The sequence below is a fragment of the Phyllopteryx taeniolatus genome, chromosome 19, assembly GCF_024500385.1.
Source record: "Phyllopteryx taeniolatus isolate TA_2022b chromosome 19, UOR_Ptae_1.2, whole genome shotgun sequence".
NCBI classification, from domain to species: Eukaryota; Metazoa; Chordata; class Actinopteri; order Syngnathiformes; family Syngnathidae; genus Phyllopteryx; species Phyllopteryx taeniolatus.
This window is the reverse complement of record NC_084520.1, coordinates 8,585,215-8,600,928: the sequence shown is the minus strand read 5'-3', so window position 1 is coordinate 8,600,928 and position 15,714 is coordinate 8,585,215. Positions and strand designations below refer to the sequence as shown.

General features: G+C 43.4%; 1 protein-coding gene across 1 annotated transcript in view; it reads right to left on the bottom strand.

Moving 5' to 3' along the window:
* The window catches only part of LOC133469423 (glutamate receptor ionotropic, NMDA 2C-like), a 54,826-nt gene that overhangs the window by 11,633 nt on the left and 27,479 nt on the right, over window positions 1–15,714 (bottom strand). Inside the window, exons 5-12 of the mRNA XM_061756459.1 lie at window positions 13,469–13,534; window positions 12,131–12,319; window positions 10,762–11,102; window positions 9,455–9,569; window positions 7,363–7,574; window positions 2,400–2,568; window positions 844–997; window positions 510–635 (exon numbers count right to left, since the gene is read on the bottom strand). Coding sequence (XP_061612443.1) covers window positions 510–635; window positions 844–997; window positions 2,400–2,568; window positions 7,363–7,574; window positions 9,455–9,569; window positions 10,762–11,102; window positions 12,131–12,319; window positions 13,469–13,534 — 1,372 coding nt within the window. The remainder of the gene's footprint in view (window positions 1–509; window positions 636–843; window positions 998–2,399; window positions 2,569–7,362; window positions 7,575–9,454; window positions 9,570–10,761; window positions 11,103–12,130; window positions 12,320–13,468; window positions 13,535–15,714) is intronic.

Below are 15,714 nucleotides of genomic sequence, written 5' to 3'. Positions count from 1 at the left end.
TCAAGAAATTTAAAAGTGCAGATCCCCACCTAAGCCAAAAATTCATCCATGAGTTTACGATGCCGTGCAATACTATTCACCCCAACTGCAATGTGAGTCACTCAAATTTTGATACGATACGAGACGATACACTGCAATTACGATACAAGTGATCTCGATTGCGTTACGATTTAGCCCAATTAGGACACACTCCATGCAAGACAAAACGTCCGACGTCTTCACTCTTTCGGTTGCAAAGTTCCGACGGAAAACGTCGTCTCACACTTTCCATCACACCACAAGCTGAGTGGGAGCCGCAGTCGTCATCCATCTTACCTTCGATTAGCACACTAATTAAAAAAAACGAGAAAGTGACCTTTCAGATCCGTGGAACCGGGCACACTCTGTCAGAAGTGCATGCTGGGATTGATTAGCTGCAGCTTGGGAAACCGACACATGGACTCGGGCATGCAGACGGAGATCGGCTGGATTAGATTTTTTGTTTGTTTGTTTTATTACCCAAAACTCACCTTTAGCGCTCACCAGGCTGCGGTTGTAACCGACCGGACTGAAATACTCGAACACGAACACAGTCACGGCCACCACCGTCAAGCACATGACGAACATCATGACCCACACGGCCGGACTGTATGGCTCTGTGGGAGGAGATAAGTGTCAGCAGGCAAGAATCTGTACCACAATTTGTTGTTTGGGGGCGGGAATTGGGGGATTTAGTTGAAGGCTCCAGCTAGCGGTGGGATGAAAGCTTAATAGAAAGTTTTCCTGGGGAGGCAGCGGAGGGAGGCAGTTTTAAAAAAGTAGGCCATCCCTGGAGAAAGTGGGAGGAGCCGTCGACGTCCTCACCGAGAAAGGCGGACGGGGAGACGGTGCCGTTGCTGCGAGCGACCATGACGCTGATTCCCGTCTCCACGAACGGCACGGAGAAATCGATGATCTCCGATCGCTCCTCGTTGATGGTGAGCGAGCCGATGGCCATGTCTGCACGTCTGTACACAACCTGGAAAGACACGTTTAGCGCATACTCGTCATGGGTCAATCAGCATATCAATCAGTACACACAGCACCGGTTATTGGTTGGTTACCTCGCTTAATCTTTATTGGTCAGTCTACTGTATGTAAATGTCAATCATTACACCGACACACACACACACACACACACATAAATACAGATTAGGAACAGGTGCACATGCAAGGCTCCTCTTGAAAAACACCTGCTCGCTCCGCATGGCTCTCACATGCAGCTGTTTGATGCGGCCCATATGCGTGTGTGTGTGTGTGTGTGTGTGTGTGTGTGTCACGCTGTCACACCACTGACCCACTTTAGAGTCCATCAAAGAGACGAGGCAGGTGTCTGTTAGAAGCCTTTCAGTGCTAATAGCGAGGAGGAACACATCACATAATGCATACATTAGGATTTTATTATCGATTGGTTCGGTCTCAAACGGTGAAAGCCTTCGCTATGTCTGACATTAAGATGTCTTATTTTGGGCTCAACAACATTTACAACTTGAATAGCTGCACAAAGATGAATGATGTTAATAAATATCTCTTGGTCAATGTCTTAATGAATCGAATATGTTCACTCACTGGAAACATCCCCCACGTCAGCTTTACCAAAATTGGATGGATATCTCTGTCATGACAGGACGCATGAAAAGGTCTGAAGGACCCATGCCCGAAGCAGAACAGGAAGACAGACATTTTGGTCGGATGTAGCCATCTTGGGCGAATTCCAGGGTTCATATTTTGACAAACTCCTATAAGGGACTTTGCCTCAATGAGCCCCAATCGGAAACAGGTAATCTTGACAGATGGGCAATACTAAATTGCAAAGCTTACGCCTTCTAATGTGGTCGGACCATGGTATCAAATTTTTATGATCTTTTAAGGATTTGCCTTGAAAAAATAGCGCGAGGCCCCATTTATCATTGCATTGCAGGTTTTATGTGTTTCACCACTTGACATGTGTTTCACCACTTGACATGAAATATTAGTCCATAGTAGCAGGTGCGAGGGCCTGTCTATTACTTTAATATTTTTACTTTTGTTTTTATATTTACTTTTTATTATAATTATACATAAAATGCTTATAAAAGTTCATCATTCCTTGTTAAAACTGGCTGATAAACACTTTTCAACAACGGTCAAAAAGTTGTTTTGTCACTTCAAAGAATCCAAAAGCTCCCAGAATGGCAGCTTTTGAGTCTGCTCTCGACAGTAACTTGTGACTGGAAGCGAATTTAAAGATGCAAACGATTGTTTCGCCCGAAGGTGAAAGCGCAAAAACACTAGAGAAAACTGCAGCAAATGTTATTGTTCGTGGAACATTCAACTTTAGGAGTCATTGGAAAACTTTCCCCTGTCTTTCTTTGACGCCTCTCTTGTATGGGACCGCTTACCTCGCCGATCATTCCGTTCCAAGTGCCACGCACCAGCTTGCCGTGCTTGCCGTTGGTGACCAGGTAGAGGTCATAGGAGAATTTGATGGTGCGGGAGAGCTTCTTCAGGATGTCGATGCAGAAGCCTTTGCAGCAGAGCTTGGTGTAAGACTCTGAGTGGCCGATGATGCTGAGGGGAATAGAAACCCTTATATGTCACATGTCATTTCCCTTTATTCTTAGACAAGGTCCATTTTTATGTTTCTTCTGCAAATACCGGCTTGCAGTGCATTGCAGTAGTCTAATCAAGATGAAATGAAGCTATGGATGATGTTTTCCAGGTCTGATGGACAGAGGAAGGGTTTGAATTGGGTGAATTTTTTTTAATTGAGCAATTACCTTGGTCACCTAGGAGTCCAGGAGAGGTCAGAGTAAAAAATGACACCTAAGTTTCGAGCCTCCTTGCAAGAGTTTTTAGAAAGACAATATCCGTGTCTCGGGTAGGCAAGTTAATATGTGAGAAGTATCTAGATTGTCCATCCGGTTTCAGAGAGTTGTGTTTCGTCTGCAAAACCGTTTAAGTCAATACCATCTCTCCGGAAAATCTCTTCAATGGAAAGCATTAAGATGCCTTATTAAAGGGGAAATAAAGCCGACCCCTGGGGGAACCCCACAAGAGGGGAGCAAGGGAGGAGAAGGCTTCACCTAACTAGAAAGGTAAGATTTAAAACAGCCCAGGATCACATCACTGACACCAGCATTGTACAGTACTTCAGATGGCTGATAAGGATGTTGTGGTCGATGGCTGAGCTGACGTAAAGGAGAGTAAAAAATGAGCACAGCCCAGATTCAGCAGCGAGGAGGTAATTTGAGACTCCGACCAGTGGCGACTCTACTGTTTTTCGAGTGGAATATAGGTTGAAATTTCTCAAAAAAGGAGGAAATTAATTGAGTGTACACTATTTTTCACAAAAACAACAACAACAACAAAAACAGAAGAGGGGTAGCTTTGAGATGGGTCTAAATTTGCTTAAAACTGATGGATAAAGACAGAGTTTCTTTTTATCCAGTCCAACCGTCTGAATCACAGCTTTCAAGAACCAGTGGGGAAAATTATCAGACAGGCAGGTGGAAAGAAAAGTGCTACAGTGCGTTCCACAGATACAAGAAATATTTCACTGACTATTTTTCACTGGGAAGACCATGGGCCACTTTCGAAGTTAGGTTCATTAATATCAGTAATAAGCTGTTGGCGAATCTCGAGGATCCCATTTACAAAAAACATTCACATTTCTCAGATGAAATCTCAACTGACTTCACTGGTGGGAGACCAATTGCTGATTTTAATCATGCTGAACAGGATTCTGGTATTATGACAGTTGATACTAATGAGTTGTAAGAAAAATATATTTCTTGCATTGGTATGAGTATATAAGGTGTTTTCAGGTAGCAAGTGATGTGATGCTTCTGTCCTTATTTCACTGCCTTTCAGTTGCTTTAAAATCTTTATGTTGTCAGTAAGCTAAGGTGTAAATGATGTGTGTGTGTGTGTGTGTTGTTTTTTTTTTAATATAGTGAAGTGAAGCTAAGTAGTCAAGAATGTCTATCCAGAAACCGTTAAAACTATCAACTGGTGCCGTGAACTGTTCTGTCAAAGCTACTTTTAACAGTAGTATAGCCTTGACAAGCTTACATTTATGACAATTATGGTAGGGATTGGCAATTAATCAATTTCAGCAATTCATGTTAGGTTATTTGTCTGCGCAATTATTATTATTATTTTTATTAATCGATTTCTTTAGCAGCACCCGCGGTTCAAACACGTCATCGCTGACGTGCACTGCTTGCACAAACAACATGGCTGCGAACAGAGTGGCGCTACAAGGAGGGCAGCAAATATGGATATTGAAATCTCCAAGACTAAAATATATTTGGTTAAGAGGACAGAAAAAAGCTTGTAAAAGTATTGTCTGAAAGATGACACCATTTTTGGAGGCCTTCAGATAGCCACACATAAAAGGGTACTTTTGGCTCTAATGATCAAACCAAGAGGAAACTAAGTGGAAAAAATACTAAGTGAAACTATAAAGGGTGAGAAGCTCGGTCATCCGGGAGGAGCTCAGAGTAGAGCCGCTGCTCCTCCACATCGAGAGGAGCCAGATGAGGGGGCTGGGGCATCTGATTCGGATGCCTCCCGGACGCCTCCCTGGTGAGGTGTTCCTGGCACGTCCCACCGGGAGGAAACGCTGGGGACGATCCAGGACACGCTGGAGAGACCATGTCTTTCGGCTGGCCTGGGAACGCCTCAGGATCCCTCCGGAAGAGCTGGATGAAGTGGCTGGGGAGAGGGAAGTCTGGGCGTCCCTGCTAAAGCTACTGCCCCCGCAACCCGACCTCGGATAAGTGGAAGAAAATGGATGGATGGACGGATGGAAACTAAAAAGCAAAAGTTAATGTCTGTGAAGTACAGTGAGGCCATCACAATAGCCAGTAATTCGAGGCTTGTGAAAAAAACAAGTAGGATAAAGGGGATGAGTCAATAAGGAGCGAACAGTCGTCTTCTATTTGCCAGGACACAGTGATGATAAAGAATTGTATGCTATTATTCATAGTAAAATTGTGACTTATAAATGATTTATTAGCAAGAGGGCGGACATTAAATAAAAATAATTTAGTAGACAGTGTGGGTAGAGCTGGCGTAACAGTATTGATGGTGGTGAGGAGTGAGTGTTCGTGGGTCTTTCTTTGTACAATTATTGTTCATGGATTTCTTTAGCAGCAGTTTAATTTAATGAGAGCAATAAATCACTCAATTTAGTGTATTAATTAATTATTTATTTGTCTTTTTTTAAATTAATATTGTATGTTTTAAATTTTCTTTTTTTAAAAATATAGTACATAAAATACATGTATGAGTATATATTTTCTGCCCATTATAAAAGATACAATAAAAATAAAATGAAAAAAAATATATCATTGATTGATTTATGATTTTTTATGATTTTTTTAGGATAAAAATTATACACATCTTGTTAGAAATAGCAAAAATGTTTGACAAGAATAGAAAGTACAGTGGCACAGTGGCGGTCGAAAATGAACCTGCCACACATCTTGGAAAGGCGTTTCTAAAGCATTTCCTCGTCCAATCTAATCACATTAACCCTGAGAATGGACGGCGGTGAGTGTTCAAGTGACTAATTTATTAAATGTTTAAAAAATATATATATAATGGGGAAAAAAACAAGTGGTAAATTGGCCCTCGCGTGTTTGTTTGAGATGTTGGCAGCAGCTCTGACAATCGCTGCATCAATTAATTGTGGTGGGTAGCTTGGACCACCTGGCGTCATTATACATGCTAAGGCAGACACACTCACACACACACGCACACGCGCACACAAAGCAGCACACGTACAGTCGAGTAAAAGTCCTGGGAGGATTGAAACAGCCTCGTGGGTGATCCTTGCAAAATGGCCACACCGCAACACAAAAAGCATATTATGGGATGTCAGGGCAGCAGCTAAAAGGAGGGCATGTGGATGACGGTGATGACCAAACCACCGTAGGCCTCAAAACAAGTGTACATTTTCACAGAGCATTACTTAACATACAGCAGCAGCAGCAGCGATTACAAATGTAGCAGCATTAGCATTCTGTTTTTGGTTTTTTTTTCAAATCAGGCAGAAAGAGCATCTACTGTGCACTGAAAGCTTTATAATTGACTTAACAAATTATTCATAATCGATGAAGTAGTCTACCTGTCCTAAAATAACAATGCCATCTGTTAGAGCCCGTGGGGCAATACCCCAATTGTCTCGAATGCAAAATCCGGTTCGATGATGTATGGAAGCAAAATGATCAACCGGATTAAAGATATGAAATTCCTCTTTCTGGTCTATAGTTTTATACAGAGAGGAATAATCATTTCTGACATAAAAATCTGATAAGAAAATGCTCATATGTTAGTCAAGATGTTTCTTTGGAAACTGGTGGAACAGGGTGTCGCTGCCCTTCGTAGGAAAGCATGGAGAGAGAGAGTTGGTCGGAACACGAAGTCCCAGCCCAACACACAAATATACGTACATTACAATCACAACTTTGCACTATATGAAAAATAACAGGGCATATGCTGGATCCGGTCGGGCAATACTAAATTTGCCCATCATGCAAAAATCTAAAATTTTCTGATTGGATTTGAAGCGCAGAGGTTTTTGTACCCCACATATTCCGGCTAGCAACAGGACACCAGGAAGAATAATTTAATCAATTCTGCTACGTGGGGCATCATCATCGGCTCCTCAAAGCCACATCCAATCCACTGCTCCACACAGCACCAAGAACAAAAAATAAAATAACAGTTCCACCCGTTGAATCCAGTGGGCCAAACCCCATTTGCCTTGCAAAATTAAAACTGCTGCATTTGGATTAGGCTTTTATTGCCCACAGTCAAAAATACCGGGACTAAAAAGCACACATGTATATATATTTTGGCATTTTAACATCTTTTTTCTGCATTTCTTTCATCTGGTGTCGTCCGGAAAATCAGCTCCTTACCTCCCCTCATGCTCCGCCCAGCTCTCAAACATCCACACAACTTGCCACAGTTACATTTAGTTTAGTAAACCCTCAGGAAAAAAAAGAAAAATATGTCACTCAGTTCCACACAGTTTCCATTTTGTTGGTTACAGCTTTACTGCTATTAAAGACAAGCACCCGTACATCCATTTGTATCCAGTACAGCTACCTACAGTATATAGAATGGTTACACAAAAATGTCTGGCATACTGACTCCAAAAAGGCAGAAGATCTCCAAATGAGAGCTCTGTGCATGCCATTTGCATAAAATTGCCAAATTTAGATTCGGCTCGCGAGCTTTTTGATCAGTGAAACAAACAAGTGAGCTCGACTGCTCGCTCTTGACCTTGCAAACAAACAAAACATCATCTCATCTCACTTCCTGGTGACATGGTTACAGAAAAGAACGTACCTCTCGGAGTGATTTGACTGGCGCCTACACGGCACGGTGTTGCGGACGCACGTGCCTGTGCCGGGGTCCACATTCTCCACCACAACGAAGGGGTGCTCCTCCAGCGTGGCCACGGTCAGGTGGCGATTGTCCATCACGTGCTCCAGGAAGTTGCCGTAGCGCGGCCACACGGGGTAACGCACCTGCAGGATACCCCGGCCGTAAGTTCCCACCTGAGGGAGGGGAGCGATGTATTAGTGGGTTTTAAGGTGGTTATTGTTCATGGTCATTTGTTGCATGCGGCACAATCATTTCCATCCATCCATCCATTTTCTTTTACTGCTTCTCCTCACTAGGGTCGCGGGCTGCTGGAGCCTATCCCAGCTATCTTCGGGCGGGAGGCGGGGTACACCATGAACCGGTTGCCAGCCAATCGCAGACAATCTTTTCTGCCCATTAAATCTAATAGGAACGTTGTCATGTTCATTATGTAGTTGCCTTGAAAATTTGGGGCATAGGGCACTGGTTCTCCACACAGCAAAGAAAGGACAGAGTCGGGAAGAAGAACTATTTTACAACTTTGTACTCAATGCAAAATAACAGTTTTTTTACATTGGACGTGAGGGGCAGAAATCATTGTGCCCCACACAACAATGTCCAAGACACATCGTTGGGCGGCGGCACAACAAAGCGTCGTCTGGTGATTGACAGAGGCAAAATGAGTAACCCGACTAATGCTGGCTAAATATTAGTTTGCTAGGAGGCAGAACAAAACATGTGGGTTATGATCATTTCTGCCCTAAAAATCTGAGAAGAATGTACCCACTGCTGAAACTGGTTGGGCAATACCCCATTCGCCCCAAATGCAAAATCACCGCTGGGTCTTGATGATTGATGACTGAAGGAGTAACCCGACCAAAGCTTGCTCAATTTGAACCTGCAAGTAGGCACAGGTGTGTGAATTTGTCGTGTTGCCGGCCAGAACACAGGGAGCGAAAACATTTCTGCCCCTCAAGGCCGATGATAAAATTGTCACACTGAAGTCATGAACAAAAAGGAGGAAATGACTTAACCCACACATGCGGAACATGTTCATACACACTCTAGCAGCTAGTTGAAATCGGTGGCATTGATGAATTAGACTGCCTCCAAAGCGGAAATAAACTATTTCAAGTGCAGCTGAAATTAAGTCTTACGCTGCGGGGATTTTCAGTAGACCTTGCACGTTATGTGATGTTATTGTGTGTGCAACAATACCACAACAGGAAACCAACATTAATATACTGTACTTGAGAGGCTAATGTTAATGTTCGGGGGCGGCCTGGCTCAAGTGGTAGAGTGGTCATCTCCCAACCCAAAGGTTGTATGTTCGATCCTCGGCCCCTGTGACCATGTCCAAGTGTTCTTGAGCAAGGTTCCAAACCCCCGATTGGTCCCAATGCTGAGTCATCAGTAGGTGAATGAGGAGACGGTGTTAAAGCGCTTTGAGTACCTTGAAGGTAGAAAAGCTCTATACAAGTCAAACTCCATTTACATACGCGTTCTTTACAACGGTCAACCTCCTCAAGTCCGCCGTGACAATTCACAATGAGTACAAGATAATAGGAGATAAGCCCTACAAAAAGAAAGGAAGCGAGGCATCAGAGATTGCAGTCAGACGAAGCCCTCCTGAACATAATGTCACAAAGATGCAAGGTATTCCTTTGTGTTTCTTTACTTTTTAAAGTGTCATACTAAATAAGTATAACAAAGAACAACAAAACAGAAGTGATGATGGACAGTGAGGCTAATGTTAAGCTCATTCTTATGTTCACCTTTTTGGTATTTTCTTTGGGGACTAACTGATTGCCATCTAGGTTTAGTTTCACATGTATGGTGTTTCAATGTCCACTGTATTAAAAACTTTGTTTTGTTCCCCAAAAATGTTTTGAGTATTCTAATTACCTCACAAAGTTTGGGGACTTAAAAAAAAAATGATGATGGGATAATATTTTTTTTCTCTGGTAGTCAGTTAAAGTGCACATTAGTGTAGCCAGCCATCTGGAGAGATAATGTCTTGTCAGAAAATTGCAAGATTTATGAGAAGAAACATACTTTTCTGTCTCACACATACCTTGTCCCACACTCTCTCTCGGTCTAGGGCGATGACAACCATAGAGGGGTTTGAGAGAAAGCCCCGGTTGTTGAACGACAGGTCTCTCCTTTCCCACGTCACGTTCATCATGTGCCTGCAAAAAGTCACGGTGCGGGGAAAAAAAATGGAAGAGGGCCTTGTTTCCAATCAAGAAACTTTTACTACATCGTACGAGGGAATTTGCATATTCATTTGTAAGCTCGCAATCATCACTTTCTAATTAAACCTGCAGCTCCCCCAGGAGGCTTCAATCTAATGCCGAATAACTCATTAGGGGATAATAGGAGGCCGGCAGTGTTTTTCCGACTGGGGCAATTTCCGCTGTTTGTTAAACGGTGTACGTATGACATGATACGGCAATGAAAGATTTGCTTCTGTATAATAAATCAAGGTTAATTTGCATGTTAGGCCACAGGCAAGAGGTACAGAATGACTCTTGAGTCAAAGTTTTATCAAACAAAACAAAAACAAAAACAAAGAAATATTAATGAGTTAGAAAAAGAAAAAGTGTTCAAGCTGGTTTGGTCAAGTTTGGTCATCAAACTTCACCATGCTTCACCCACACGCAATAACAAAAACTCGAGTAGTTCACAAATTAGCATGGTCCATTCGTCGGTTCCAATTTTGTAGCAATCGGATGAAATCTCGAGGATGAATTTGTCAGTAAGGGATCCCCGGAAATGGTAAAAATGACTCGAAACTGTCCAAAATTACCCTAAACTGTTCAAAATAATGGCCCTTTAGATCAAAATGGCTGACTTCACATGCATTTTACAGCAGGGGTTCTTGAGACTTTTTTTTGTCCGTCTACTCACAGTCACAACAGATTTTCCTACCACATCTCATGTTTTGAAACTGGCTTAAGGGCCACATTTTTAAACGGGAACTCAACCCTAGATGTCAAAACTTCCTGCTATATTATAAATGTGCATATATTCTTTATTTGTCTAGTATTTATTCTAAAGACATTTAAAACACTGCATCTACTCGCCTACAGGGGCATCATTTTTATATTATTAGGGGAGTTTTGATATCTAGGGTTTAGTTCCACTTTAAAAATTCCAATTTAATTTCGTAAGTAATTTACTCAGGAAACGAGCCATGCCGCCAACAGCAAAAATATGCAAGTAATTGACGCCACCAAAAAAGGTTTATACTTGCCTCTCGTGAAACCCCCCAAAAAGTAATGGGGCTCTCCTCTTCTCCTTGTCTCGAGTTACTCGGAACCGGGAAGTACAAAAATAACCTTGGGTGATGATTGATATGGGCGAAATTGCAAAGTGTACCTGAAGAGCGTGTTGTTGCCGGAGTGCTTGGCGGGCTTGCTGCAGTCGCCGTGTCCCTCGGGGATGAAGCCACGCTGCTTCCTGAAGCTCTCTGCGCCCTTGGCCACGATGGCGACGCCCTCGCGCACCCGCTGCCGCAAGCTCTTGCCCCACTGTTCTGTGATGACGCCGATGACGCCCACGGGGAAGCTGGCAGGTGGCGGCACCTCGGGGTTGCCCACAGCCGAGCTGGGCAGGATCCAGATGTAGCCCGGCCCCACCAGGCCCACCTCGAATGCCTGGCGGAACAGGAAGTGCGCCTCCTCGAAAGAGCAGTATACCAGCAGCACCTGGGAGTCCACCTGAGGGTAAGGCACGCTTGAAGTTGGCGGGAAGTTGTAGGGACATGTCAATATTTTATATTTTACTGTAATGAACACTGGGAAAAACACCAGGGCTGTGTTCTGAATCACTCCCGATTAGGCATGGGAATTGACTAGAGTTTAGCGATTCCGATTCTATAGCAAAACGGCTTAGCGATCTGAATCCTTGGATGGATTTTCTTATTGATTTTCATTGAGTGAGGGAATGAAATACAGTAATACAAATGATGTATAATATCATTAATGCCATTATACTGTATACACATGATATAACACGAAAAAAAATTCTGCATAGTGCTGTGCTACATTACAATTTTATATCATGATAACAATATGTATCCCGATATAGTATTTTTTCTTAAAATTATATGATATTGATGGCAATTTCCTTTGGTATTGTCTCCATTTATTCATAAAACACATTTAATAAAAGAAAACATTCAATGGAAAAACAATAGAATAAAAACACAAATATCCACTGGAAAAATACCATTCAAAATATTTGGTAATACAAGGAATACATACTGTTGTTGTGTCCATTGAAATGTAGTGTAATGTACAATGTTGTTACTGTACATCCAAACTCTTCTAGCACTGCTTTAAATGAGTATTTGCTGGTGATCTAGTACCGAGCTGCAGTTGCATAAACCCGCATTAATTTTTTCCATACAATGTTCAAGTAGCGTGTCTCAAGTCACTCTACCAACTGTTTCCCAGACTCGGTTTCCTGAAGTCAACTCGTGAGTGACCAGTGCCCGAGATGGTAAAACCACAACCACAACTTTAGCACATCCACTCCATGCCAAGGCAAGACCAATCGTTTTACGTTCAATCCAAACTGGACTGTTTCACTAATGTAACAATTGGATTAACCGTTGGTTGATTGGTCCATGCCTGGAGAGTGGGATACAGAAGGTACAGTATCGATGACGTTCAGACATTGATAATGCCGTTGCCTGACGTCCAGCTATATACAGTACATAAAATATACATTCTTGTCATCATACCTGCTGCAGAATCCGCCTGGTCCTCACATCGTTAGCCCCGACAGACATCTCCATGGTCAGGACGTCCTGGAGGTCCCACATGAAGTAGGATGTGTCTGTGTACGACTGAACGATGTCCACGAAGGTGTCGTACCCCGGCAGCAGGCTGGTGATGATGGCAAACTGACCCCAGTCGTACTCCTCCATGATCTAGTAGCCAAAGTTAGGATAAAGAGAATGTCATAACTTCATCAAAATTGAATAAGACTCGGTTTTTGGACCACGTTGCAATCTCAAGTGCTATCACAAAAACTTTAAAAACTAAAAATCTAAACTTTAAGCTACGACTTACTTGCTAAGACTACGACTTGTTCGACTGCATTATGACACGATGTATATTCATGCACTGCTAACAACTTTGTTTTTATGTTTAGCCGACAGCAAATTAGCCTAGCTTAGCGTGACAGGCAACCGACCCATGCTTTGACTGGAACAAGTTGACATTCAAATAGAGAAAATCTTCAAAACAAAACATGTGACCCTCACTAGGGTCGCGGGCGTGCTGGAGCCTATCCCAGCTATCATCGGGCAGGAGGCGGGTTACACCCTGAACTGGTTGCCAGCCCATCGCAGGGCACATACAAACAAACAACCATTCGCACTCACAGTCACACCTACGGGCAATTTAGAGTCTCCAATTAATGCATGATTTTGGGATGTGAGAGGAAACTGGAGTGCCCGGAGAAAAACCACGCAGGCACGGGGAGAACATGCAAACTCCACACATTCGAGGCCGGGGATTGAACCCCAGTCCTAAGAACTGTGAGGCTGACGCTCTAACCAGTCGTCCACCACGCCGCCACCACTGATACACATAAAACAAAAAAAACAAAAAATTATGGTTGTGGGGTGACTGCACTACCGAAATTTGGGGACGAAATCCGAGTTAGCTTAGCTTAGCATCACAGAAAAACGATTTATGCTTTCAATGGGACGAGTCACTTTTGAGGAGAAAATGAGAAAAGAAAACTGAGAAAGGAAAAATGAGAAAATGACACCCATGAAATGATTTTGAGGTAATTTGTTTACCTGTGCTTGATACTGAGCTAATGTGTAGCAGCTGGGTATTTGCAGTAGGTGACAAAAAGCACAGGTTGTTTCATAGTTTTTTATCCCCAATTTGACGGTGAGAGACAATCACAATTTAAATCCGGACTCCTCTCGTCAATTGTCCGGACAGCTGCGTATGTCATTAATCACAACTAAATCGTCCGATTAAAGACATCGGGTTTGACCATTTGGCGGAACAAATCCCTTAATTCCTCTTTTGGTGGTTGACATGATGCTCGAACCACGTACCTTGAACATGCAGAGGATCTGCTGCTCCAGAGACGCTCCCATCTGCAGGAATGACGATCCCTCCGTCTGCCGGGACAACCAAGCCATTCATCTCTTTCATTCCTTTCAAAAATGTTCAAAGACAATTAAAAGCTACAGATTTCTCAAGCTCCCAGGTCCTGAAGTCCAAGTCTTTGAGTGCATCATTGACCTTGATGTCGCCAAATAAACAAAAATTGGTCTTCTCAAAATATTTTGAACTACAAAATGTACAAAATGTAACTACTAAAATTCTAAAGAAAAAAGGAAGAATAATTTCCTGAGTTATGTATTGATGGTGTATTAAAATAAGTAAAAATGCCCCCAAAAGTACATTGTCCAACAATTTTCTTAGATTGAAAAATCAATAAATAAAATTTTCTGCTGATAATTTTTAGGATCAAATAAAAATCAAATGTCTATAAATTAAAGTGCATTGCTTTTTTATTATTAGATTTTTTTTGAAAACTAACAAAATGAAGTAACAAAAAACGATTTCATTGTACTACTACAATAATGGGCAGCTGTGGCTCAGTAGGTCGAGCGGGTCTTCCAGCGACCGAAGGGTCATGGTTCGAATCCCGGCTACGACTGTCTGCATGTCAAAGTGTCCTTGGGCAAGACACTGAACCCTAATTTGCTCGTAGTGGGCCTGGCAGCGCCTTGCATGGCAGCAGTCACCCATGGTGTATGAATGTGTGTGAGAGTGGGTGAATGTGAGGCTTTGTAAAGCACTTTGGGCACTGTGATGGTGTAGATAAAGCGCCATATAAGTGCAGTCTATTTACCATTTTAATGATTTAAAAAATTCCTTAAAATACTAAGAAAAATGCAATAATGGTTGTTTGTTTGGCTGCGACCAGTTCAGGGTGTACCCCACCTCTCGCCTGAAGATAGATGGGATAGGGTCCAGCACGCCTGTGACTCTAGTGAGTGTAAGTGGTAGAGAAAATAGACGGCTGGATGGGTTTATAGATTAAAACATATGGCTGCAACATGTTCCAAAAAAGCTGGGAAAGGGTCATGTTTACCACTGTGTTACATCACCTTTTCTTTTAACAACATTCAATAAACGTTCGGGAACTAGGACACTAATTGTTAAAGCTTTGTAGGTGGAATTCTTTCCCATTCTTGCTTGATGTACAGTTTCAGCTGTTCAACAGGCCGAGGTCTCCGATGTCGTATTTTACGCTTCATAATGCCCCAGACATTTTCAATGGGAGACAGGTCTGGACTGCAGGCAGGCCAGTCTAGTACCCGCAGTCTTTTACTACAAAGCCGCGCAGTTGTAACACGTGCAGCATGTGGTTTAGCATTGTCTTGCTAAAATAAGCAGGGGTCTACAACGAAAAGACGTTGCTTGGATGGCAGCATGTTTCTCCAAAACCTGTATGTACCTTTCAGCATTAATGTGTCTTCACAGAAGACGTGGCTAACTTTGTGTAAGTTAGGTACAAAAGATGCCACCCGGCACCCCAGCCTCGCACTACCGCCGCTCCCCGCCGAGGTAGACTGTAACTCCAGTCACACACAGACTCCAAACGGATTAACACAATAAACGATCTTCAACAAGACACAGACATTTGCTTTGCCATGCCGACGCTAAGTGAATCACGTCTGCCTGAGACTTCAAAGCGGAGACCCACGGATGCTGGGTTAACCCCAGAATGCTAAGTTAATTAACTTCCCGCCAGTCGAAGGATTGGACCCGCAGCGACGCCTCCACCCTGCTGAGAGCTGCTAATAGGGAGTTGGAACAGGCAACAGCGACACCCACGGGCGACGGAACAACACTACAGACAGGGGTTCATATGACAGTCGGTGACTCGACTGGGAGTCAATATTTTAAGAACTTTACATGAAGGAGTCTTGGTGCACAAGTCTTTTTGGTCACTCCGACCAACTCGCCGATGACCGCGCCAGGCAGGACGCTCACCTCACCCAAGGACACATCGGACGATCCCCGGCTGCAGCGCTTCCTGCAAGCGCTCTGAGCCACCCTGCTTGGGGGCCTGAACTCAGTCTGAGGGAACGGAGGCGGACGCAACACGCCCGCTCCGAACCACACCCGAGAGACCTCCTGCCTGAGAACTCGTTGGCCTCCGGCTCCTCCTGTTTTTTCATTCCTCCCTCCCGTCAAATCCACCTGTTCCCGGTGTGGACCGGCCCGGCCGAACACTCGGGAGCCTGACTCGCCTGCCTCAAAAGTGTTCCAGACACGTAAGTCC